Genomic DNA, 26,226 nt, shown 5'->3' with positions numbered 1-26,226 from the left:
AAAGTAGTGAGCTTTTTTTTTTTTTTTTGGAAATACATTTTATACTGTACAGTGATAAAAGCAAACTTGAACATTAAAACAAACCACGATATGTCTGAAAAGTCTCAACAAATCAGTAAATCAAATGTTTACATACAGCATTTTCATCAGAGAAAATGTAGTTTCAGAACATCACATGTAACAATATTTGTTGTGCAGAAAAAAATATTTGGTGCACATCAAAACTAAAACTCATCTGGTGAATTGTGCAGGACCCCAGTGCTCCATTATTACTCACATTGACTTTGTTAACATTGAAACAATTTTTAGGAATTTGTGTTTCTGTGCAATATCTAGTGGAGTTTCCCGATTCTGTAAGAGAAGAAGGGGAGAAAAGGGAAAAAAAAAGTCAAACAACCCATCGCATCATTTTAAAGATTTAGATTATATGCAAAAAATATCAACACAAATTTCACATCTTTGGCAAGTTTCATTACTTAATAATATTTTAGTTTTTTTTTTTTTTATCTGGTAAAAGTTAAAAAGTCACCTAAAAATTAATTCAGCTATAATTGCTCACCCTCATGTTGTTTCAATTCTCTGAGACTTTCTTTGGAACATAAATTAAGATATTTTAGATGGAATCTGAGAGCCATTTAAAAACTGTAAATAAAACTAAGCTTGCCTTTGTTTTCTCTTTCATGTTAGGGGAGGGTGCACACTTATTACACGCAATATAACGTTTTGTTATTAGAGTCAACAGCGCAACACACAAGTCCCATACTGCCCTTAGTAAACATACACCCTGACAAAGGTTTTTGCAGTTTTTCAGTGCACAAAATTTGTTCATGGAGCTGTTTTTAATTAATTTATTTGCATTCAACCACTAGAGACCCATGGAAAGTGATTGGTTCCTTTTCAGGACTTTGAATGAATGTCACTAGACTACGTCTATAAAAGATGAGAGAGCTCTCAGATTTCATCTAAAATATCTTCATTTTCATTCTGATGATTAAACAATGTTACATTAATATGATATGTCATATATGTGGGTGAGAAAATAATATAATTTTCATTTTTGCTTGAGATAATCTTAAGTAATAATCTTCAGTATAACAAGCTGACATGATCTGAAAAACAATTTATGATGACTCCTAAATGGCTTACAACAAAACTATGGCACCTGTCATTGCACTCATGTGATGTGATGCAATGACAACTGAATGTCTCAATACACTGATAAAAGTTAGTTCATGTTCAAGTAATGGCCAATGACTAGGCCGACCCGGAATCTGTATGCACAGAAATCCACAGATTTTAAGGCCATCATTGATTACTTTCAGTAGTAAAATTAACTGATATAAACCTGTTGATTTGATTAATGTATAATACAGTTTGTAAAGTAATACTTTTCGGACTTGCTTTGTTGACCAAATAAGTGGATCTGCATTGTAAACATTAAATAAAAGTTCAAAAGTTATTTTTATTTTATATATTCAGTTTTTAGTTACAATACTCCTAAAATCATTCTGCGTATTTTCAACAAAATTCAAAAAGAAATAGCAAAAAAATATCCACTGATTCTGTCTGGCCCTTCCAATGCCCACATAATTAACTTACTTTGTTCTGTATTGAAACATCTGCATTCCTCTGCAGTAACAATGGAATAATCCTTTGACTTTTTCTTTGGCACGCATAGTGAAGTCCAGTGTTCCCCTTCTAAAAAAGATGCAACGATACACACATTATAACATGAACATCTTTTTAGCACAAAACTTTGTCAAAGATTTTAATACCCTTGACTTGAAAAAAATAAAGTGTTTTACTTACATAGTCTACAGCATTTACATCCACTTTAGTGGCCAACAAAAACTCCATCAACTTCACATTTTTTCTTTGCTTCTCTTCCTTTTGAAATAAAAAGGGTAAAACGCTTTATATTTGTAAAACTAGCACACTTTCTATGCCTATAAAGCAATCTTTAAAAAATATTTCTTAATCTCATTCAGATAAATTTTCAATTATTAATGCATTTTAGACATTAAAATACCACAACTTACCAATATAAGAAAACCAATGAGCAAAATAGGCATTAAAATGGCAATCATCAGGTAGTCCAAGAAGGAAAAGGTTCTTCTTGTAGCATAGTGCAAACAAGTCCTTTGTTTCTAAAGGAAGAGATACATATATTATATATACGCCACATATATAAAAAAACTACATGAAATAAACAATCATAGATAAAATGTACCACAGAGTGAGTCAGGCAACATGCATTTAAATGAATAATTGCACACTATACTCATTCATAACAATATGATGGCAGCATTATGGTAATCATGACTCAAGAGAACTGCGTTCACTCTCAACTCTTATGCAATACCTTATTCCTTATGGACACATTTGCATTGCTATCTAGCAGGTATTTTACAATCCTGAGGTTGCCCCGTCTACAGGCAGCTATAACCGGTGTGTCTCCCGTTCCTTCATCTTGAGCATTTATGTTCCTGGGATCAGCTGAGATGAGTTCTTTCAGTTTGTGGATGTCATCATCATAAGCTGCCTGACACATGGGCTATGGAAAGAAAGCAGCATGAAACAACATTACATTAAAGCATGTATAAGAATTTCTTAAAGTACATTAAATTAGAGGGTGTGGTGGCGGAGCCGGTAGCACTTTCGCCTCGCAGCAAGAAGGCTGCTGGTTTAAGCCTTGGCTGGGTCAGTTGGCGTTTCTGTGTGGAGTTTGCATGTTCTCCCCGTGTTTGCGTGTGTTTCCTCCGGGTGCTCCGGTTTACCCCACAAGTCTGAACACATGTGGTATAGGTGAATTGGGTAGGCTAAATTGTCTATAGTGTATACGTGAATGAGTGTGTATGTTTCTCAGTGATGGATTGCGGCTGGAAGGGCATTCGCTGCGTAAAACATGTGCTGGATAAGTTGGGGGTTCATTCCACTGTGGCAACCCTGGATTAATAAAGGGTCTAAGTCGAAAAGAAAGTGAATGAATGAAATTAGAGGGCACATAGGCTATATTCAGTTAATGCCAGAGGCATGTGATGTCAAACGAAAGATAACTTAAAAATATCAGACGTGATGAAGATCAAAACAGGTCTGGTGACTTCATAAACTTGACAGATTACTCAACACATAAAACACACCCTTTGCAAATACAAAATTAAAGTTAAAAATAATAAACATTATGTGTATTAATTTGCCTATATAAACAGTGAAAATATCACATCTATAAACTGTGTTGTATTTTTCTGTTATCTGTAAGTAAACCAACACATACGTGTATCCGAATGAGATAAAGTCTCGTTAATAAATAACTAATGAAAATGCTAAATCACTAATGAAAATTCTAACATTGCTAAAGTATAATAAAACGTAAACATTGACATCTTTAAAAAAGAAAACAAAATAAGATATGACTCTTCTCTGAATTCTGATAATAAAAGTGTGAACGTTAAACTGGTTGTCGGAGATGACAGTTACTGCACAGTTACACGTAGCAGTAATAATTATGACTAAGTATATACTCAGTTTAATCCATTACGCTGACAAATTTCAAGTACGAAGAGGAAAACTCATTAAATCGTAAGAGATTGTCCTAATCTCTTGTCTTAATTTACATTTAAACGACCAGAACATGTTACAATAACCAAGTCTTTTCCAGTCCAAAACAGGAAGATCAAGTTTCAAAACAAGCTGTAAGTCACGTTACCTCTGAGTACAAGATCCCCATTTGTCTTCCTCTGTCCCTGAAGCAAAACGAAACTTACAAATCCTTTATCTGAAGTTTGAAGATATAAAACTAACAGCCCTTCGCTAATTTGCTTTGTACCTGCTGCGTGCGGTACCAGTGATTCAGGTGATAAGGGTGAGGGCGTAACGATGACGCATAAGCCACATAATGACGCAATCAGTTCAGGTGTGTAGGGGACGGTGGATTCATCCGCTACGAGAGACGATAGACTCATTTCCCGTCGAACTCGAGAAATCCAGAATAAATTTACCGAGTCATCTTTAGCAGGAGAAGTAACATTTTTACAAGAGTTTAAAACGGGGAAACGCGTGAGTACTGATCTACATGTAGGCTAGAATAATTCTCGGCTTTTAGATTAGGACATCACAGAACAGCATAACATCATTAAATAGAGTCATTTGTCACAGAGAAATACAAACCTTAGATTAATAAAAAAATATTTGGAAAGTAAACAACCACCACAATAAGGAATGTTAAAAAGGTTAAAAAGATCTGTCAAGTGCATATGTTTAAGTGCAACAGAGCAAAGACAAAAATATAGCTCTTTTGGGTGTCTACATTACATTCCACAATAAACATGCCATTCCTTGTTATTTTGAACTGGTGAACTCGCTGCACGCTTCAAGAGTCAATGGTGGTGCTCAATCTGTGTACTTATTCAAATGACAGAGTGAATCTTCAGTTAACAATTTGTCACATTAGAATTGTAAGGTTCTATCTGACATTTTTGTCAAAATTGAGTTATTGACATATTCTTATTGAATGACAATTTATTTACATAATAATATTTCATAATATCTTAATTATTCAGAACGCAGATAGAACCTTATAATTCCAATGTGACAAATTGTTAGACTAAAAAACACTACTTATTTTATTTTTTTCCTTATACAAAGTACAAAAAAGAAAAGAAAAAAGGCCAAATGCCTTGTAAACAGATTATTATTATCATCATCATTATTATTATTATTATTATTATTATTATTATTATTATTATTATTATTATTATTACTATGCCTATTATTATTATAACCTTGATTTAAATGAAATGTAGTCTGAGTCCACATCGCAGGTACACTTAAGGAAACAAATAAATAAATATTAATAAATGTTTTAAACAAGCACTTTAGAACTCTAATTCTAAAGAACATTAATTATTAACAGTTGCCAGAAAAAATGTAATGCTGATTTAAAGGAATTGTGCCCCATCTGGTGGATAAAAAAATACAAACATGTTAGCCTATATCAGATTTATCCTTCTTTTAACTATTGTGGCGAGAAAAATGGCACAAAATAAACGTAAACAGGCCCCAATAAACACACAACAAATTACATACTAGGCCTACAATGCCTTTAAAATGTGAATAAACTGTCATGAAAATCTGCGAGTGCTTGAAAATAATGAAGTCAATCAAAGCGTAAATGTCGTATTATTCAGCCATTCCCACTCTCTCCAGATGTCACTCTGATTGCGGCTCAAAATCTAGTGAACTGGTCAGCGCAAAGGCATCAAAGAAGAATCCTGAAAATCCGGATGCTGCCTACATAGGCGGCTCGTGAGCGTTTGAAACACAGCCAGTGACCGGCAGCACCGCAGCTCCAGCAGCAGCAGCTTTCATCTGACTCGCACAGCTCCTGGCGAACCGTCTGACATCGCAGGGTTATTCGCTCTGAAAGACAGCAATCAGCCATTTTAGCCCCGCGCGTATACCCATGCCAAAAGAACAAAGCTTCCATGAGGCACAAAGGCAAAAGACCGAGAGTTTCAGACAATAATAAAAACCTGCTCTTTTATTTACGCGAGTTGCCTGTTTCCGCGCTGAATTCTAGTAAGTGCCACATGCGACGATTGTAGGAATGTGGAGCATGGGATCACAACAGCCATTCACCTACAGGTGAGGATCTTTATTACATTTATTAAACATTACACTTTTTTGTGCTACTACTAAATCAGGCCCATGCGTTATTGTTATTTATTTATTGTTTTTGTGAGTTGGGAAATATAGCACTAACCTGATTAATTTCACTGACATATTTGATAATTTTAGTGATCAAATCTGTAGTCTAGAATGTTGACTTGCCATCTCAATATTTATTGTGTCTTGGAGAATCTCCATGTCAGAGCACATTAAAAACTGATCAATTTATATAATAATTTAGTTCAGTGACAGAGAAGAGCAGAAGTTACTTTATTATTGTTGGGAAATATAGCACTAACCTGATTCATTTCTCTGATATTTTGATCTGAATGTCTTTAGTGATTATATCTGTAGACTAGAATGTATACTTGTCATCTTAATATTGATTGTGTCTTGGAGAATCTCCATGTCAGAGCACATTAAAAACTGATCTATTTATATCATAATTTAGTTCAGTGACAGAGAAGAGCAGTTACTTTATTATTGTTGCGAGTTGGGAAATATAGCACTAACCTGATTACTTTCACTGATTTTGATCTGAATGATTTAAGTGATCATATCTGTAGTCTATAATGTTGACTTGAATGTTGCCATCTTAATATTTATTGTGTCTTGGAGTAGCTCCATGTCAGAGCACATTTAAAACTGATCAATTGATATCATAATTTAGTTCAGTGACAGAAAAAAGCAGAAGTTACTTTATTATTGTTGTGAATTAAGAAATATAGAACTAACCTGATTAATTTCACGAATATATATTTGATCTGAATGATTTTAGTGATTAAATCTGTAGTCTACAATGTCTAGAACAGTGACAGAGAAGAGCAGAAGTTACTTACGGAGGCAAATTATGAATCAGAAGTGATTGATTCACTAGAAAAAAAAAACTAAAGTAAAAAAAAAGTTCTACTCGCTGTTAAATGACATGTTACTTTTTAATTACAAAAATATTACTTATTCTTAGGGTTCAGGAAGGAGGAGTATTATAGCAATCACTTGCTGAATAAACATTGCACAGTATATGCACAGCTGGAAAAATAGTCATCTGGGTAATAATCTAATCTTACATATTGTGATAGGAGAGATACAATCACAGATCTTGTATTTTGATCAAACACAGGCATGTATAATGATGTGGACTGTGGTTTCATTTATTTGGCCTTTAAAATATGTTGAAGTACCACTCATTCCTCATTGAGCATTCTTGTGTTTTTACTTGTTCTTCAACGGAACACTGAAAATGTATTTTGGAGCTCAATAATGTCAATGTTTAGAACATAGTTTGTTTTCGTAGATAAAATATTGATATTTTCTAACCATTTATGATGCTTTCAAATCTCTTTAGTCTTAAAGACATCCATTATGTGCTACTGAGTCATTTGTGAGTTCAAATGCAAAAGCTGCTTTCTGTTAGAATATTTTTGACTCAAAAAAATTAATAACTCAGCCTTCTGTTTATGTTACATTATTTCAATTTAAAGGCAATGAATAAAAACTTATTTGTCACAATAAAAGTGAAAATTCTGAACCTACACAAAGGTGCTTAAGAAAAATGTTCATTTTAGATGAAAAAAATGGCACTTAGAGGCATCTACATGTGCTTTCTCTCGTGAGTAAACATGAAATTGTAAAAAGTTGTACTTTTTGTAAACTCGCAATTTAATCTAGAGGAGGGGTGCCCAAACTTTCTTCTCTGAAGGGCCAAAATCCAAGCTTGATTGAGAGCTGTGGGATGAAGGTAAATGTAGCTAACTGTAATAACAATTATAATAATAATTCCTTACATTTATAAAGCGCTTTTCTGGGCACTCACAGCGCTTTACACAATAGGGGGAATCTCCTCATCCACCATATCCACTGTATAACATTAAAGTTGCCATAGGTAATTTCCTAATTGAATTTATAATAATTACAAATAAAAACAAAAGTATGTAATTAATTGAATTGCATATAATTAATAATTGTATTTTCATACTCTGTTAATGATTTATTTTTCATTACTAAATTAAGTATCGAATTATTTACAAACCGTTTGTATTTAAGAGTAGTTGAGGGTTTTCAGGACCATTCAGAATGAGTTAGTAAATGATTAATAAACTATTGAAATCAACATTTATAATTTTTATTATTCAGGCATATACTAATAGTTAACTAATATATTAATAAATGCTTTATTAACTCAACTTCATGCAGTTTTGTGACCTAATCTAAAGTGAGGACTATTCATGCTTTATAAGTGCCTTATAAATGACTATTAAAGGCTCAGTATCAAATGAACGATAATCTGTGCAATCTTTCTAAAAAGTAAAATTACTGTAAAGTTTAAACATTGCAAAATAACAGGAGTGTCAAAATATGACATCCAACTGGATAAAACAATAACAACAACAACAATATAATAATTTAACATTATAATAAGATGTAATATTTAAACTCTACAGTGATTCTATTTTAGATAAAGTTGCAAAGATTTATTTTTCATTTGAAGTACAGTTTCATTTGTGTATCTTTAAATGAAGAGAAATAAATAATGTCATTCTTCCTGTTTAGAATTTAACTGAACCTTTATTTGTCATTTATAAGGGATTTATAAAGCATGAGTAGTCCTCACTTTAGATTAGGTCACAAAACTGCATGAAGTTGAGTTAATAAAGCATTTATTAACATATGTAACCATTAATATATGCCTGAATAATAAGACATATAAATGTTGATTTCAATAGGTTATTAATCATTTATTAACTCATTCTGAATGATCCTAAAAACCCTCAACTACTCTTAAATACAAACAGTTTGTAAATAATTCGATACTTAATTTAGTAATTAAAAATAAATCATTAACTAAGTATGAAAATACAATCATTAAACACATTATATAGGTGCTTATAAGTCAAGAATAGAGCATTTGTAGCTGCAGTTATAAATTGCTTACTAACACTTATTAATGTTGAGTTAATGCTTAACAGATAATGAATTCACTATTTGCTAATGCTTAATAAATGATTTATAGTGTGTAGTTATTATAAAGTGTTACCACAATTTTTTTAAAAAAGTAAATTATTTTAACAAACATTTGTTAAAAATAATCATTTGCATGTTGATATTTTCAGCTTTGTCCCCAATTCGTTAAGTGTCACTATGTTCATTTTTTGAATCTGTTTCATGAACAACATTTAATTGTAACATTTAATAAAATTTTTGTTTGTTTTTTGTAGCTCAACAATAAAACAAACAGACAAAAGGTTACATTAAAATACACATGAGAATATCCCCAGGAAGCAAAGAATTTTGGCCCAGATTTGGCATAAAGCTGGCACAGCAGGCTTTCATCCGGCACTGTCATACAGCATTAGGGCCAAACATGGCCCAGGTTTGGCAGAGTTGGCGCCACACAAGATTTGGGCCAGATGTAAAATGTAGTATTTGGCCCAGATGTTAAAAACTGATATATGGGCCATCTAAGTTTGGCCTGTCTTGACCTACATTTAAAATGAGTTACATTAATTTTTGAGTAAAGAGAATTTTTTTTACCAATCAGGTCTCTTTGAGAAAAGGCATGCTCCTAGTGTGCCTAAAGCACAATGCTTTGCGGCTTTATCAATTTCATTGCAATCGAGACACACCAACATATCTGGCCCAGCTCAGGCCCAGTTATGAGTTATTAACTTGTCTGTGACTTGACCCAGATATGGTCCATGTTTGGCTCTTGTCTGAAAGCTAGACTTGGTCCAGTCATGTACCGTAATTCATTGCGGCATGTGGGCCAAGCAAAACCTGATTGTGTGGGCCAGAAAAATTTCGCTATGTGGGTCTGTTAAAAGCATTCCCCAACCCTTCGCAATAATTTTCCATCTGGTGGGTCTACAAAGGGTCAACTTTGGCCCGCGGGCTCTAGTTTGGGCATCTCTGATCTAGAGGCAATATTTTCTTAACCAGTCAAATGCAAATGTACATGATGCAATGACCTGCTTATCAGACATTGCTCGGTGTTAAATCTGTCACACCTCCTGTGCTTTTATTTTAGCGGTGCATCTAATTTAAGTTGCCATGGCAACATTATTCAGAATATTTTCTTCTGTGGTGATTATATGTATTATTTTAAATTGTGAAATAGTGGATCTGCTCTCAGCTATCATAGAATACATAAGGGAGTGAGAGAGAAGCTAACCAATATGTACCCAGCTTTGTGCTAAGTGAAAAAGCTCACCAATGATTTTTTTTTCACAGCTGAAGATATCCATGAGTCACCATATTTTGCTGCATGGTAACAAGCTGTCATAGCAACTGTAGCACAGATTCTGGAAGGAATAACTGTGTTATTGGGACTGAGACGCTGAATTATATTCAATAATCCCCATGGAAATGCACAGGGCATGGTAACTGTGTTAATAGATTAGGGAGAACACGCTAAGAAATTCTGCAGCATGGAACTGTATCCAAAGCAAGTGTTGAGTAACTAAAAAGACGTCTTTAGAACTGCTGTGATGCCAGATATGATGTTTCTTGCTCCTCAGCTTGGAATCATCTTGGGAGATGACAGATGGATGCATAGGGAGGATCGAAGCCTGCAAGCCAAGCTCATAAACTCACCATGGACCAGGGCTTCAGTTTCAGCACGCTGGTAAGTGGCATTGTGGGTGGAGGAGGGTGGTGATGGTGGTCGGGGGACAGCTGATAATACTTGGAGGTGGGTCGCAGGGACAGAATGGCTTCCTCTGACTCACTCCCATTAGTATTCCCATTGCAGCAGCTCCGTCATTTAGATTCCTCTATCCTGGAGTGGGCGAGAGGGAAGCAACGGATGTAGCCCCCTTCACACTTCACTTCCCCTTTTGGTGAATGCACCAATAAAGTAGTCTTTTTATTCTGGCCAGTTTTCTACTGCAAAAATTGCATCTATTACTATTGTTTCGTGTCCAAATATGTAAAAGTTTTAAATCAAGATGCATTTTAGACTAGTAAAAAATAATAATAATATATATATATAATAATATATATATATATATATATATATATATATATATATATATATATATATATATATATATATATATATATATATAATAATAATATATATATATATATATATATATATATATATATATATATATATATATATATATATATATATATTTTTTTTTTTTTTTTTTAAGTCTAATTTAAACAAGCTTTTTCTTCAAAACAAGCTCAATAATGTGCCAGTGGGGATTATTTTGCTTGTCTTACAGTGAAATTTGCAAAATGTAAATTTTTTTGTTTTTGTTTTACTTGTCTGGAAAATGCTTCTTGATTTAATAAGTTCTGGAACAAGACAAAAACTCTAACTAAGAAAAACATTTTTTTTTCTTTCCAGTGAGTGAATTTTAATTTGGCTCTCCACCAGCATTCACAAATGTTTAACTGCATATTTTTTAAATCAAGCAAGCTGTCGCCAGACCCTTATTGGTGTCCATCAGTGTCTTGCTGCATGTTGATAAGATGCCCGCTCTTTTCTGACCCTAAAACAGAGGCTCTGTTTAGTCATTAGTATGAGAGCTGGAAGCAAGCTCAGCGTGGGTGTTCCGGTTTGCTCAAGCTGGGTGATGAACAGAGCTTATGTTGTGTGCATCAGAGGCTTGTGATGTCTTTTGGACCAAATGTTCTGTGCTGCTGGCGTACGGGCCAGGGACTGATCCTAGTTCAGGCATCTTTCTTTGATGGCGCTATAATGTAGCTCAGCAGCTTGAGTCATCTTAGAGTCAGAAATCTAAAAGTCAGGTCATCATGATTTATTAAGCAGATTATACAAGACAGATTCAAAGCAGATAGTATTTCACACTGGTAGGCAGAAAAATTATAGAATCAACCACTGATTATGAAGTCAGTTCGGTTTGTTTTTTTAAGTACATTTTTTAAAAATACCTTCTGTATTCTATTTTAATGCATAAAACATTTAAACAAACTTTTATGTTGTTAGGTTGCTGTGAAGACACGCTAATTTCTGTGTACATGATATGACAATGAGGCATTATAGAGTAAATTACAATTCCATTCCAATTGCTTTTATAAATGTTGCAAAGTTCAGACAAAAACAATCGTGTCATTCAGCTCAATCAGTATTGAATGTGACCAGCATTATAAGCAGTTCTTCTGAACACAATAGTGTCATTATTTAGCTTGAATCAGTTCAATAACAGTGTTAAAATTGCATTATTTGTACATTTTTTTAATAATCTCGATTCAGCAATAAAACAGCTCTGCACTAGGCATGGGCCGGTATAAGATCCTGACGGTATGATAACCTTGGATAAAATATCACGGTAACACTTTACAATAAAGTTCATTAGTTATTGCATTTACTAACATGAACAAATCATGAACAACACATGTGCAGCATTTATTAATCATAATTAAACATTTACTAATGCATTATTAACATCCAAGTCCATGCTTGTTAACATTAGTTAATGCACCATGAGTTAACATGAACTAACAATGAACTACTGTATTTTCATTAACTAACGTTAACTAACATGAACAAATACAGTATTAAATTTATTGTTCATTCTTTGTTCATGTTAGTAAATGCATTAATTAACATTAACTAATAAACCTTATTGTAAAGTGTGACTAATATCACAGTATCAGGGTTCTGTAATTACTGCTTTAAAATGTGTTTTAAAATGTCTGAGTAAAAAAACAGCAACATTTTCCCCATTGAACACAATATTTTTTATTAAGTAACATGTCAAATATTTTGGAACCGTAACTTTTGATGTGGACTGTCCTTTAAAGCTGGAGTTACTGTTGCCCTAATGAACTAAAAAAAATTGCTGTTAAAAAAAAAAAAAAAACACATTAAAAAAACATTTCAAAACCGTAGGAATGGTTTAACAGAATTTTTTTTTTCGGTTTTAAATCTTTGACTTTTCCAAACCCCGGTATACCTTGAAAGCGGTTATCGTCTCATGCCTACACTGCACAAGTTCAAATTTCTAATTTTCTTTTATGCAGTAGTGTCAAGCCAAGAATATTGTTGAATATTATTATTTCTAAATCCCAACCACTTTAGCAAAAAGGCAAACCTGGAAAGAGCCCCAAACTTTATCACATGACAGAAATTAAGTAAAAACGTAGACTGTAACAGAAATGGATGCAGTAGCCGTAATGTCACCCATAGGTTTCTGAACATCCCAAAAGAAGCTGCTTGGCTGTGTACTATATCAATAAAGTGTTTAGACCTTTAAAAACACTGTTGTAATACATTGAGCTACTTAACGTTGTACTTATGACGTTTTTCTACAGCAGGAAAACCCAAATTACTTCCAAACACGTCAAATGTAGGCTGTGTTAGTAAATGCAAAGCTATTTATGAAATCCAGCATAACACTGTATGACAACGTTTCAGATGACTGTTCGAGAGCCTACATCTAATCAATCTGTCTATTGACCCAAATCAATCTGGGTGGATAGAAATTTGCTCTATTATGGAGCCAGGACTAGCGATGAATTGTAGTTTTAGTTACTTCCGTATTTACTTCACGAGGGAGAGCGGGAGGTTGCCGCTTGGTAAAAATAAGTTAAGTTTAATTATAAACTAATTTCGAGAGGAGGCGATGCAGTGGTGCAGCAGGTAGGTCTTCCGCCTCATAGCAAGAAGGTCGCTGTTTCGAGCCTTGGCTGTGTCAGTTGCCGTTTCTGTGTAGAGTTTGCATGTTCTCCCTGCGTTCGTGTGGGTTTCCTCCGGGTGCTCCGGTTTCCCCCACAGTCCAAAGACATGTAGTACAGGTGAATTGGGTAGGCTAAATTGTCCATACTCCAAGAGTGTGAATGGGTGTGTATAGATGTTTCCCAGAGATGGGTTGCTGCTGGAAGGGCATCCGCATCGTAAAACATGTGTTGGATAAGTTGGTTCATTTTGCTGTGGTGACCCCAGATTAATAAAGGGACTAAGCCGAAAAAAAAATGAATGAATTAATTAATAATTTCGAGAGGATCGCATGCATATGGTTGCTTGCGGCTGGTCCCGCATTATTCAATTTAAGATTCAACAATCAGACGATTCCTAAATCATTATAAATACCCTAAGTTCCATGTAACAACCATCATTTTGAAGAGGCAGTTCTCGAGATCTACCTGAGCTCAAACTCTCCCCACGCTTTGCAAACAGGAGAGAGCCTCGGGCTCGAGTATCTTATGAGCTTAGGGGGCCTCTCCTGGGACAGCATGCCAAACAAGCTTCATAATCAATCATCAGCTAAGTGTTAACTCTTGAAAATGTGTTCATTTGAAGCCAGTTTTCCGTTGACCAGATTAACAAACACACGGTTGTGTTTGAATTAAAAAATGTTTGGGTTCAAAAAGTGTTTGGATTCAAAAATCATATTATATAAAATATCAATTATGGACTGATATTATTTAAACAGATAAAAAAAAAGCTGGGAAAAATCACCACACAAAAAATGCTAAAAAAGAAATAGGGGACTATTTCTTCCACTTTGCCTTCACCAGCAATAGTTCTTTACAATGGATGAACTAATTGGTAGTGAATGAGTGCTTGTGTGAATGTGTGAGTGTATGGGTGTTTCCCAGTACTGGTATATATATGGAAGGGCATCCGCCGTGTAAAAGATATGCTAGAATAGTTGACAGTTCATTCCGCTGTGATGAGTCCTGATTAGTAATTCGAAGGAAAATGAATGAATGAATGAATGAATAAATAATTAAATAAGCCACTGCTTTATTCTCACGGCTGTTGTCTGTTTGCAGAAGAAGTTAGCAGCTGAGCCGGATCACACTGATGTCACTCTGCCTGCTGTGGAACGTGTGCGGGCCCTCAGCAAAATGGGCTATAACATAGAAATAAACGAAGACATCGCCCCGAGACGCTACTTTCGCTCTGGTGTGGAGATGGAGCGTATGGCAGCTGTTTATCTAGAGGAGGGCAGCCTGGAGAATGCCTTTGTCCTCTACAACAAGTTCATCACGTATGTTTTGTTTTGTTTGTAGCTTTTCAGCTGTGTCTTAAATGTTATTTTTCCTCAAATATTTAATCAAATTAATGACTATCAACCTTTAACTCCTGTTTTCAATATTTGACATTTTTACTTTGTACAGTTTATTTGTTGAGAAACTCCCCAGCCACAGGGACTATCAGCAGTGCAACATCCCTGAGAAGCAGGTGATAATGAAGGTAAGCCCCTGGCGTGTTGCTCTCAGTAACTGATGGAGCCCTGTGGCGCTCAGCCCACTGTAAATCTGATTAGCATTACGCTCAATTACTTTGGCTGGAAGACTTGTCATGCTCTCAGCTGCTCACATGGTGGGTTTGCCTTGTGTGGGCACATGTTTTGCTTTCGCTTCTATCAGCTGAACTTCATGCTGATCATGCTGGGAAACACCACTTCATTATTACTTTTGTGCATTCAGTGATTTCCTGAAGCTTTAGCAAAGGGCGGCTCTTTGATGATTTTCATAAGATCTATGCGCTGTCTTAAATAAATATATGTAATTTATATGTGATAAATATATGTAAGTTTGCATCAATTACATGGCTCTCTGGCATAGTTGATTCAAGTCAGTCATGACATTCCAAGATATATTATTTCCAGACAATATATTTATATTATATTTATACAACAGTTCTGTTTGGTTCTTCAACTTGATTGGCTGCTAGTCGTATGATATTCTGCAAATAACAGCACTAGTACAGCCTCTTCATGTCAGGGTTCTGCCACTTTGGTCTTGTAAATTCTTGTTTTGGTGGCAGAGCTCTGACACTACTCCACGTCTGGTCCTGTTTCTGTCTCTGTGTGCGCGCGCGCGCCGTCGTGGGTGTACGCAGAGTGTGCGCGCTGCCACTTGATGTGGCCGCGCACGCTCTGCGTCCCTCAGACGCGCGCGCTCTTGTACTAGTGTTTGTGTTTGTTCTGTCAGCAGCGCGCTGCTTTATTCTCGGCGCCTCCGTCTAGTTGGTTTCAGTTTTGGTTGGCGCTGAGATGAAGCATGCGCGTTGCTTATGTGTGAGCGCACGGTAAGGTATTTATCTATCGTGTGCTCGTGTCTTGCGTCTCTTGTCAAAGCACGTGGCTTGGTGTTTACATTGTGGTCACGTGCTTTTGTCGTGTGCTTCAGTGTTGCTTTATGTGAGCGCATGGCTTGTATTGTCTCTCTGTGTCATGCGCTCTCCCGTCTATTGTCTAGTCCCACCCTCCTTGTTTACTCATTATTAGTTTGTCATGTTCACCTGTGTGTCAATTTACTTTTTGCTTTATAATCCCCCTCATGTTTTCAGTCATTTGCCTGTTCGTCGTCGTCGTTATTTCCATGTCGTGTGCTATCCAGTCCTGTTTGTCCTGCCAGCCCATCCAAGTTTGTTTGAGTGTTTGTTTTATAGTTATGTTTTTCCCCCTCGGGGTGGTTTTTGTTCTAATTTTGTTTTATTTTTATTATCAATAAATCATCCTGTTTGCACTTGAGTCCTCGCTCCCTCATCCTTCCCGAACCCTGACAGTACGAACAGGCCAAACAGAGGACTCAGCAACAGGATGAGCATAATTATCCTTCCACCCACCACAGCAGAGGAGAGACAGAGGCGCCTTCAGGGGCTGGTGTCGGCCCGCCAGCAAGGTCTGGAGGTAAAAAGCTTTGCCCAGTTTTTTTGGACTTATGCTAGGGGGCTTGAGTTTGATGACGCCACTCTGAAGGAAGCTTTTAATCTCTGTCTCGATGAACCCCTGCCACAGTGGGAGATGGATCAGCTTGGGGTGTTGGACTTCTGGGGCTTCTCACTTTATCTCCACCACCGCAAGGATTGGCAGATCCTCACACCACCTCCAGCTGATTGTGGCAAATACTCCACCCCTCCTTCCTCTACGAGTGCAGCTCATGACCTCCCTCTGACTCGGTCGAGTAAACGGAGGCTGCAGAGAAAGAGGGCTGCCCAAACTGCTGCACCAGCCCCAGAGCGCCCTCCAGTGTCGGCTCCAGCCCCAGAGCGCCCTCCAGTGTCGGCTCCAGCCCCAGAGCGCCCTCCAGTGTCGGCTCCAGCCCCAGAGCGCCCTCCAGTGTCGGCTCCAGCCCCAGAGCGCCCTCCAGTGTCGGCTCCAGCCCCAGAGCGCCCTCCAGTGTCGGCTCCAGCCCCAGAGCGCCCTCCAGTGTTGGCTCCAGCCCCAGAGCGCCCTCCAGTGTCGGCTCCAGCCCCAGAGCACCCTCCAGTGTCGGCTCCAGCCCCAGAGCGCCCTCCAGTGTCGGCTCCAGCCCCAGAGCGCCCTCCAGTGTCGGCTCCAGCCCCAGAGCGCCCTCCAGTGTCGGCTCCAGCCCCAGAGCGCCCTCCAGTGTCGGCTCCAGCCCCAGAGCGCCCTCCAGTGTCGGCTCCAGCCCCAGAGCGCCCTCCAGTGTCGGCTCCAGCCCCAGAGCGCCGCTCAGTGCCGGTCCCAGTCCGGCTCCTTGCCCTGCCGGCGCCACCCAGACGTCTTGCCCAGCCGCCTCCAGCCCGGCACCTTGCCCTGCCGGCACCTACCAGACGTCTTTCCCTGCCGGCACCTACCAGACGTCTAGCCCTGCCGGCTTCAGCCCGGCTCCTTGCCCTGCCGGCACCACCCAGACGTCTTGCCCTGCCGGCACCTACCAGACGTCTTTCCCTGCCGGCACCTACCAGACGTCTAGCCCTGCCGGCTTCAGCCCGGCCCCTTGCCCTGCCGGCACCACCCAGACGTCTTGCCCTGCCGGCACCTACCAGACGTCTTGCCCTGCCGGCACCTACCAGACGTCTTTCCCTGCCGGCACCTACCAGACGTCTAGCCCTGCCGGCTTCAGCCCGGCTCCTTGCCCTGCCGGCACCACCCAGACGTCTTGCCCAGCCGGCTCCAGCCCGGCACCTTGCCCTGCCGGCACCTACCAGACGTCTTTCCCTGCCGGCACCTTCCAGACGTCTAGCCCTGCCGGCTTCAGCCCGGCTCCTTGCCCTGCCGGTCCCAGCCCGGCGCCTTGCCCTGCCGGCTCCCCTCTGGTCTCTAGCCCTGCCGGCCCCAGCCCGGCTCCTTGCCCTGCCAGAACCTACCAGACGTCTAGCCCTGCCGGTCCCCGCCCGGCGCCTTGCCCTGCCGGCTCCCCTCTGGTCTCCAGCCCTGCCGGCTCCCCTCTGGTCTCCAGCCCTGCCGGCTCCCCTCTGGTCTCCAGCCCTGCCGGCTCCCCACAGGCCTCCAGCCCAGCCGGCTCCCCACCGACCTCCTGCCTTGTCTCCCCTGATAGACTCTCCCTGGGTCGTCCCTCCTGCTCCTCCCTGGTGTTCCTTTCCTCCACCCTGGACGGACCCACCGGCTCCACCCTGGTTCCCTGCTGGGGCTCCTGACCCGCTGGACCCACCCTGGACAGTTCCTCCGGTCCCACCCTGGACTGATCCTCCCTTGTCTTGCCCTCCCATCCCTCCCTTGTTTGTCGTTTTGGGTCTGGCTTGGCTTCCCTCCCTCCCCCCCTTCATGTCGTCTTGCCTGTTCACCTCCCTGTCTTGTGTCTGTTGATGTTGCCAGTTTTGTTGTCTTGTAGTGTTTCTTGTCTGTCTTGTACCTTGTTGGATGTTCCCTTTAGGGACGCCAGGTGGCGTCCCTTTTGGGGGGGGCTAGTGTCAGGGTTCTGCCACTTTGGTCTTGTAAATTCTTGTTTTGGTGGCAGAGCTCTGACACTACTCCACGTCTGGTCCTGTTTCTGTCTCTGTGTGCGCGCGCGCGCCGTCGTGGGTGTACGCAGAGTGTGCGCGCTGCCACTTGATGTGGCCGCGCACGCTCTGCGTCCCTCAGACGCGCGCGCTCTTGTACTAGTGTTTGTGTTTGTTCTGTCAGCAGCGCGCTGCTTTATTCTCGGCGCCTCCGTCTAGTTGGTTTCAGTTTTGGTTGGCGCTGAGATGAAGCATGCGCGTTGCTTATGTGTGAGCGCACGGTAAGGTATTTATCTATCGTGTGCTCGTGTCTTGCGTCTCTTGTCAAAGCACGTGGCTTGGTGTTTACATTGTGGTCACGTGCTTTTGTCGTGTGCTTCAGTGTTGCTTTATGTGAGCGCATGGCTTGTATTGTCTCTCTGTGTCATGCGCTCTCCCGTCTATTGTCTAGTCCCACCCTCCTTGTTTACTCATTATTAGTTTGTCATGTTCACCTGTGTGTCAATTTACTTTTTGCTTTATAATCCCCCTCATGTTTTCAGTCATTTGCCTGTTCGTCGTCGTCGTTATTTCCATGTCGTGTGCTATCCAGTCCTGTTTGTCCTGCCAGCCCATCCAAGTTTGTTTGAGTGTTTGTTTTATAGTTATGTTTTTCCCCCTCGGGGTGGTTTTTGTTCTAATTTTGTTTTATTTTTATTATCAATAAATCATCCTGTTTGCACTTGAGTCCTCGCTCCCTCATCCTTCCCGAACCCTGACACTTCACCCTTCACTCTTGTGTATTACTCAGTTGTACTACAGTTTGACAAATATTGCTGACGATGGACAACATAATGTACTTTTGAGGGTTTTAAGTTAAATTGTAGTTGTTTAGATGGCAACTATGCAGTTTATTTATAAGTATAGTGCCTATTTTAAATATTTATAATTTCCTCAGAGACAAGATGGCAACAGAATACATATTAAGCCCTTATACGTAGAAGGAAAAACCCAGCATAGTGGTAAACTACAGCTGATCAAATAAAAAAACTGGTAAGTGGCTTTTTAACACTTAAGTTTAAGACTTAAGAAATTGACTTTAGCATGCTTTGAGTTGTAGTGACACATAAGATTGGCTTTTTCATCACTTCAAGCGCATCAGACTAGGCACAACGGCTTGCCTTTGACTTCAGTGAAAAAAATTACAGTTTGTCCTCTTTTCTTGCGCAACATTTTGCATTTTCTTTTCTTGCCCGTCACCATGGTTATCAGTGATGAGAACCTCAAAGGCGATACATTATGTGTATATTGTGCGTTCACTCCGACTGTTACTCTGACGTAGGGATGTACTTACGTATTTTATATTATTATATAGCATCTATAATATTGCATTTCTATTTCTATTTCATTTATTTATTTAAAAAATATTTATTTATTTACTTTCATTTTTGTCACAGACATTTAATTGAAGTTAGAACGATTCTTAGGGGCCATACATTTTTTTTGGCCCCCAGAGACATTATCAAGCAGCTGCAATTAACCCACCACATCCCCACCCCACCTATTTTTCCTTATGAAGAACACAACAGTAATCTGGTAGTGTTTGCATTGCTTTGACTATTTTGTGGATAATTATTGTGATCTCCCAATTGCAACAGAAATTTACTGGGAAATATCTGCAGATTCAGGCTTATAATTTTAAAATGTGAGCAAAATCAGCTGTTTAGTCATCACTTAAGACATTACGCTAGCGAATCATTAAAATACAAGCTCTAAAGGAACTTTGGTGAAGTAGAATTGGTTTCTGCTGTTCTCACGTCAGCTGCAGATGATTTTCTTTCTTGATTTTCTTTTCTTTTTTTGCACACAATTATGCCATCAACTGTTGTATAAGCGCAGTGCGATTATGGCTGTAAATTGTCACTGATGAGACACTAAGGCATTCAGCCTGCGGCCTTGTGCCGAGTACATTATCCCTTACTTGATGTTTTCACTTGATATGTTTTTATTGAGGCAGAATTTGTAGAGCATTATGAGTTATCAGCTTTGATTTGAGCAATTTTGGAATGATCAAGTGCTAAATATTTGCTGAATGTTTTTCATTCGCTAGTACTAGCATATAAATAGCTTCTGTTTTATCATATAAGCTGCAAATTCTAAACCAATGATTTAAACTGATGTTTTCTCGTGGTCCTTGAAGGCAAAAAAGATGAGTAATTGGTTTAAGTGTCTCTCTTCCCAGCTTTAAAAAAATCATTATGTCCCTGAAAGCATTAGCTAGCACATATTGATTTGGTATTCGCTGTCTGTAACCCGACACCTAATGTTTTCCCCATTATCTGTTCTTCTGTGTTCAGAAATTACAGGAAGTGGCTTTTCCACGCAAGGACCAATTAAAGAGACTTCTCCACGAGAAATACAGCAAAGAACACAGCGAATATCTGAAGAGTCAGGTACATTTGACACACTTTATTCACAGCTGAATTAATGCCTGTTAGTTTAAGATCAGATTCATTCTTGTGAATATAAACTATGTGTCATGCAGACTCAAGCCATGGCCGTTGACATGTGTGGTGCACAACTGCAGAAGATGTCTATGCTGGAGGAAGAGCGGCAGCGTGTGGCACAGCTCAGGAAGATGCAGATCGAGTCTGAGCAGTTCCGTTACTTTGAGGACCAACTGCGTAGACAGGAGCTGGCCAGTCGGAGGGATGATGCTGGCCCCAAAGTGCCTGAACAAACTGACGGGTCCTGTTTATCCCAGACCCCCAGAAACCATGTGCGCCTTGACCCCAATCGTAACAAACCAGCAGCCCCTATTCCCAAACCGGCAGCCACCTTAGCAGCTGTACAGAGTAAGTGTGTTGATCATATTTGCTTGAAGTTATGATTTAATATTTCGCCCTATAATTAGTCAGTTGTGTGTTTTCTTTTCTATTACTGATGGTTAGTTACACATACATTTAAATTCAGGTATTAATTACCAACAATTACATCATTCCAATGATTGTCTTCAGAACTCAAAGTAAGATATTTTAGATGAAATCAGAGAGCTCTCTTATCCTCCATATACAACAATGGTACCAAGTCGTTCAAAGTCTAGATAAGGAACCAAAGATACTAGCCCCTTTTACACTTACAGACCTTGAAAATTATCTGCAATTTTCTGGAAAGGGATTATGTGTGAACAGACTCTTTTTAAAAATACCAGTAAATTCGGCAATTCTTCGGAAGATGTAATTGTGACATTACCAGTAATTTGCTAGAATGCTGTTCTAAGTAAACGCAGAAGTAAAATTGCCATGTTGTGCCGAGAAATACACCCCTCAGACTCAGACACAAGGTGTACAAATAAATGTAAAATAATTATACTGACTGTAGTGTAGCCTAAAATTAGTCTTTTTGGTGGGTTTTAAACAGACATTTAGGCTACATGGAACACGTAAAATTGTTGTTGCTGTTTTAAACAAAACCACACATTAAACAATTTGTCTAATCTTATCACTATTGTTTTTAAAGTCAATCTATTTACTTATTTATTAATATATCTTCCGTAAGGGAAGGGTTTCAGTCATGAAACTCACCTCAGTCACTCTCATTAATGGCATAACAGTATTATTATTATTTTTTTGAATCAACTTTATTTAATAGGTGCACATTTCAGCAGAAGAGGTGCATTGTACAGCACGGGTGCACCTCCTGGCATAACACCAAAGAGTTCATGTTTAGAATGCGCTGACATGAGACGTCTACTTCAGCCAATCAGAGCATTCAGACGCATTCACATCTGCACTGTTTATGAAAATAAAAGCCTTTGAATATTTTTCTTGACAGATTTAGCTCCTAGATGTTAGTCTGATACCTTTCTATGTTCCTTCTTAACCCTTTAAGGTGCTCTTTAAAAAAATTACTTCTTGTACACATCTTGTGTTGAATAATATACTGACAAAACTCTGATAAAAAGTTATAAGCAATTCAAATAATAATGATGCCAACTGTGGAAAAAAAATATTGATAAAATGCTTTTGATAAGCCGCTGATTGTTTACCTTCAAACTCTGCTTCAGTTGCTTGATAAAAGCGCCAGCACACATATATTATGCACATCTTGACATGTGAAAGTGTTCCTTCATTTGTTTTCATCAAAGTTGTTCACAATACTTATTCATCTATAGAATTTGTAATGTAGTCAAATGTGTAAACATTTAGCTGCGGTTCACGCTTCTGCTTTTGAATATGTCTTGGACAATGCAGGTGCACAAATGCTAAAGCTTTAAATAAAAGGGAAATCATCAACAAAAGCCAGACTCATATGTTTACACATAAAAGCCCAGCCGTTTAGAGGTCATTTCTGGTTAATGATGTGAGAATTTACTGGTATTTTGGAATGGATGTGTGAATGCTCTTTTCCGGAAAAAATCTGAAATCTCCTTGCCTGTGTGCACAGCACTTTTTTAAATTTACTGGTAAAGTCGTTCCAGAGATTTTTCAGATGATTACTGATATCACTGTGTGAAAGGGGCTAATGTAAAAACATTCCATGTGATTTCAATGGTTCAAATACAAAGCTCCAAAAAAAAAAGAAATTAAATGACTTTGTTGGCTAAACATACAAGGTATTTGCCTGTTAAAGTTAGCAGCACAACATGCAAGTGCCTTATTGTACGTTGTAAACGTGCACCCTGATCTGATGCAGAAGCAAAACAAAGTTGTTGTTTTTTTTTTGTTTTTTGGGTGCACAAAAGGTGCTCTTGGGGCTGTGTATGCTTATGGGTTTAACCATTGAAGTCACATGGAACATTTGATGATGGTTTTGTTTCTGGACTTTGGACAACTGTTGCTGCTTATGAAGGCCCCGTTTACACTAATGCGTTTTAGTTTGAAAACGCATAAGTTTTGCCACGGTTACGCCAACCGTCCACACTACGCCGGAGTTCTCGAGCACCGAAAACGGAGCGTTTCGAAAACGCTGGAGAGGCCGTTTTCATTCTGAAACGCTGCTGCTCCGTCTCAGTGTGGATGATGGAAAACGGAGACATCTGAAAACGGAGGCGGGGCTGCAGACGTTCGCCTCTCTGATTGGGGCTTTTCCTGAATATTAAGTAGCCTAACACGCACAGTTCAGTCCTCCATTCTCTCCTTGTAAGTTCAGACTTCGCAAGTTTGATCAAGGCTGCAGTCTCTTCTTCTCAGTTTGATATGGAAAGCAGACTATACCGAGGACACGGGTAAATCTTCAAAGGGAACAGTGTACTTTATAACTTCATTCACATCACCCTGGCTTCGTTGTTTCACTTTCTCAACAATAAAATGTAAACATGATTTAAGGAACTGCCTATTTTCATTTTAATATTAGCAACTTAGACAGCAGACATGTTGAGGCGTCGTGCTGCATAAGATGAGCGTCATCTTCACTGTGTGGATATTTATAACAAAACGGAGCCGATAACAACTGCCTCCTTTCAATTTCAGTGAAAATACGAAACACAGCCTCTCTTTTGCTGAGTATCAGTTTTAAGAATCGATAATGGCCATTTTAAAAGTATAACATACAATAAGTTTATACATTATAGGAAATAAAGGCAAGCGATCAGTCAATATACAGAATGTACGTGGTTACATTAATCATTAACTTATCTTTGCGCTCAGCCAAAACACGTTACCTGAGAACAAGTAATAGATTCCAATGCCCAAAGTCAGGGAATATGTCGTTAGATAAAGACAACAAGATAAATGAAATATCCCGTTTAATAAATATAGTGAGATTAGATCCAGCGGGAGATGCTTGATGAGAAGTCCGACTAGCAGAGCTCTCATCTGGGTAGATGGGCTGCAGCACTTGCCCGAGAGTGTCTGTGTGGTCACGTGATGTGCGTTTTCAGCGTTTTGGTGTGGACGGAGAGCAGTTCAGATCTAAAATATATTCATTTGAGTTACGAAGATGAGTGCGAACGAAGGCCCCAGGGCATAACAATATGAGGGTGAGAATTTTCAGATTTTTTTTGTGTGTGTGTGTACGCTACATCTTTAAATATATATATATATATATATATATATATATATATATATATATATATATATATATATATATATATATATATATATATATATATAAAACATTACAAAAACATTGAGAAAACCTAGAAGTTTTGATTTTTAAGGGTTTGGTAATTGTAGTGTGTAATATAATTGGTGAGAGACAAACACCTCTCTCTGATTTATCTATAGCAGACACAAAAAGAAAAACCTCCACTATTGTATAAGACAGTTCCCTTGCACACATTTGTTTACAAAAGAGGACACATGATGACAAAATGATTCTTCTGTTTATACTGGACACAACCATCATAAAATTGGTACTCAATTAGAAATATTGTCTTTTTGTTCATTCTTACTGTTTGATATATTTAATTATGTCACATGAAGCTGAGGCTCCAGATTTTTGTGAGCATACACATTAATGATCTTTATTAATGTTTTAATAGATAAAATTAGCCACCTATATACTAGGTTACTTGAGAATGAATACACTTTCACATTTTTGAGAGGTATCTCTTTAAACTTTTTATTTGACTGCTGATCTTATGTTATTATAAAATCGAGTAATTCATTTGTTTACTTATAATAATAATAATAATGATAATAACAATAATAACAGTAATAAGAATAATTCCTTACATGTATATAGCGCTTTTCTAGACACTCAAAGCGCTTTACACATTGGGGGAAATCTCCTCATCCAACACTAGTGTGCAGCATCCACCTGGATGACGTGACGGCAGCCATATTGCGCCAGACCGCACACCACACACCGGCTGATTGTTGGAGAGGAAGACAGAGTGATGAAGACAATTATGTTATGATACTAGCAGTCCAAAAGTTTAATATTTTAGTTTTTAATATCAAATTTTATCTTTATTTGATTAAAAAATACAGTAATATTGGGAAATATTATTACAAGCAAGTCTTTACTCCAGTCATACTGATTTTGTGCTTAAATTATTTATATTATTTGTTATTTTTGTTGAAAACCCTGTTGGCTTGTTAATCAGGGAACACGGGTTATCAGAGAGCCAAAAAGTTCCCAGTGAAAGCCATAGATTTTCCAATTTACATATTAGCAATAAAGTAGGGCTGCACAATATATCGTTTGGCATTGATATCGCAATCTGTATATTTGCAATAGTCACATCACAAGATCTGCAGTGTTGAGTCTGAATTATAGATGACCAGGAGCTACAGAACTCGTGTGATTTGTAGAGTTGCTGCTAAGTTTAACCACAATAGAGTGAAGGTTTTTTATTTGCAAATGTTATTAAGGTCACTGCATTTCATCAAGGTTTAAAACATTTGGGCACAAAAAAAATCTGATGCTGGAGGTGAAATAAAGATTATATTTATATTTAAATTGTAATTATTTATTTTGGGGGGAAAAAATCTTACTTGGAATTTTTGTCTTGTTTATAGTCCAAATATCTAAATTTTAAAGCAAAACTTGATTATTTGACTTATTCAATTGGCAGATAATTGAGCTTGTTTTAAAGGAAAAACTCCTAATTTTGACTTATTTATTCTGAAGGTGAAAACAAAACAATATTTTTACTTGATCTAAGAATTTCGACTACAAACAAGATGAAGCAAAGTAAGAAAGTTATTTATTTATTTATTCATTTATTTTTTTTTCGCATTTGTTGATGATTAATTTTTGTACCTGAATACTGTTAGACTCTAAAGAAACTGTCAAACAAACAGAGCTATTCAAAACATCTTGAGAGACTGTATTCAAATTGCGATGTTTATTTTTGCAAAAAATATTGCAATATAGGATTTTTCCAATATCTTGCAGCCAGTGTTAAAACCCCAACAGTTTTTGTCTTGGCACTGAGCATGTTACTCTTGTAAAATGTATTCATTTATTTATTGATTTTTAGAAAACTTGGTGGAAAT

The 26,226-nt window shown here is 38.1% G+C and overlaps 2 protein-coding genes across 5 annotated transcripts in view; one reads left to right on the top strand and one right to left on the bottom strand.

The window, feature by feature from the left end:
* Positions 1-12: 12 nt before the first annotated feature.
* ankrd22 (ankyrin repeat domain 22) lies at positions 13-3,858 on the bottom strand. The gene is given in 6 exon segments (NM_200274.1): positions 13-351; positions 1,600-1,698; positions 1,810-1,887; positions 2,040-2,147; positions 2,363-2,554; positions 3,707-3,858. Coding segments are annotated over 6 exon segments (576 nt in total). The 5' UTR covers positions 3,728-3,858; the 3' UTR covers positions 13-273.
* A 1,463-nt stretch (positions 3,859-5,321) lies between these two features.
* The window catches only part of stambpl1 (STAM binding protein-like 1), a 44,839-nt gene continuing 23,934 nt past the window's right edge, over positions 5,322-26,226 (top strand). For 2 of the 4 annotated variants that reach the window (XM_087276066.1, XM_087276068.1), the window contains exons 1-6: positions 5,322-5,643; positions 10,182-10,288; positions 14,419-14,633; positions 14,764-14,839; positions 20,638-20,733; positions 20,826-21,135. In XM_087276066.1, the coding sequence (XP_087132192.1) occupies positions 10,259-10,288; positions 14,419-14,633; positions 14,764-14,839; positions 20,638-20,733; positions 20,826-21,135 (727 nt within the window). In that variant the 5' untranslated portion in view covers positions 5,322-5,643; positions 10,182-10,258. Of the gene's footprint in view, positions 5,644-10,181; positions 10,289-14,415; positions 14,634-14,763; positions 14,840-20,637; positions 20,734-20,825; positions 21,136-26,226 lie in introns of all 4 variants that reach the window. The other 2 variants (XM_087276065.1, XM_087276067.1) reach the window with 1 other exon arrangement.

Source organism: Danio rerio, chromosome 12 (assembly GCF_052040795.2).
Source record: "Danio rerio strain M-AB ecotype USA chromosome 12, GRCz13ab, whole genome shotgun sequence".
Classification (NCBI taxonomy): Eukaryota; Metazoa; Chordata; class Actinopteri; order Cypriniformes; family Danionidae; genus Danio; species Danio rerio.
Note: the sequence above shows the minus strand (reverse complement) of the source record. Positions and strands in the feature narration are given on the sequence as shown.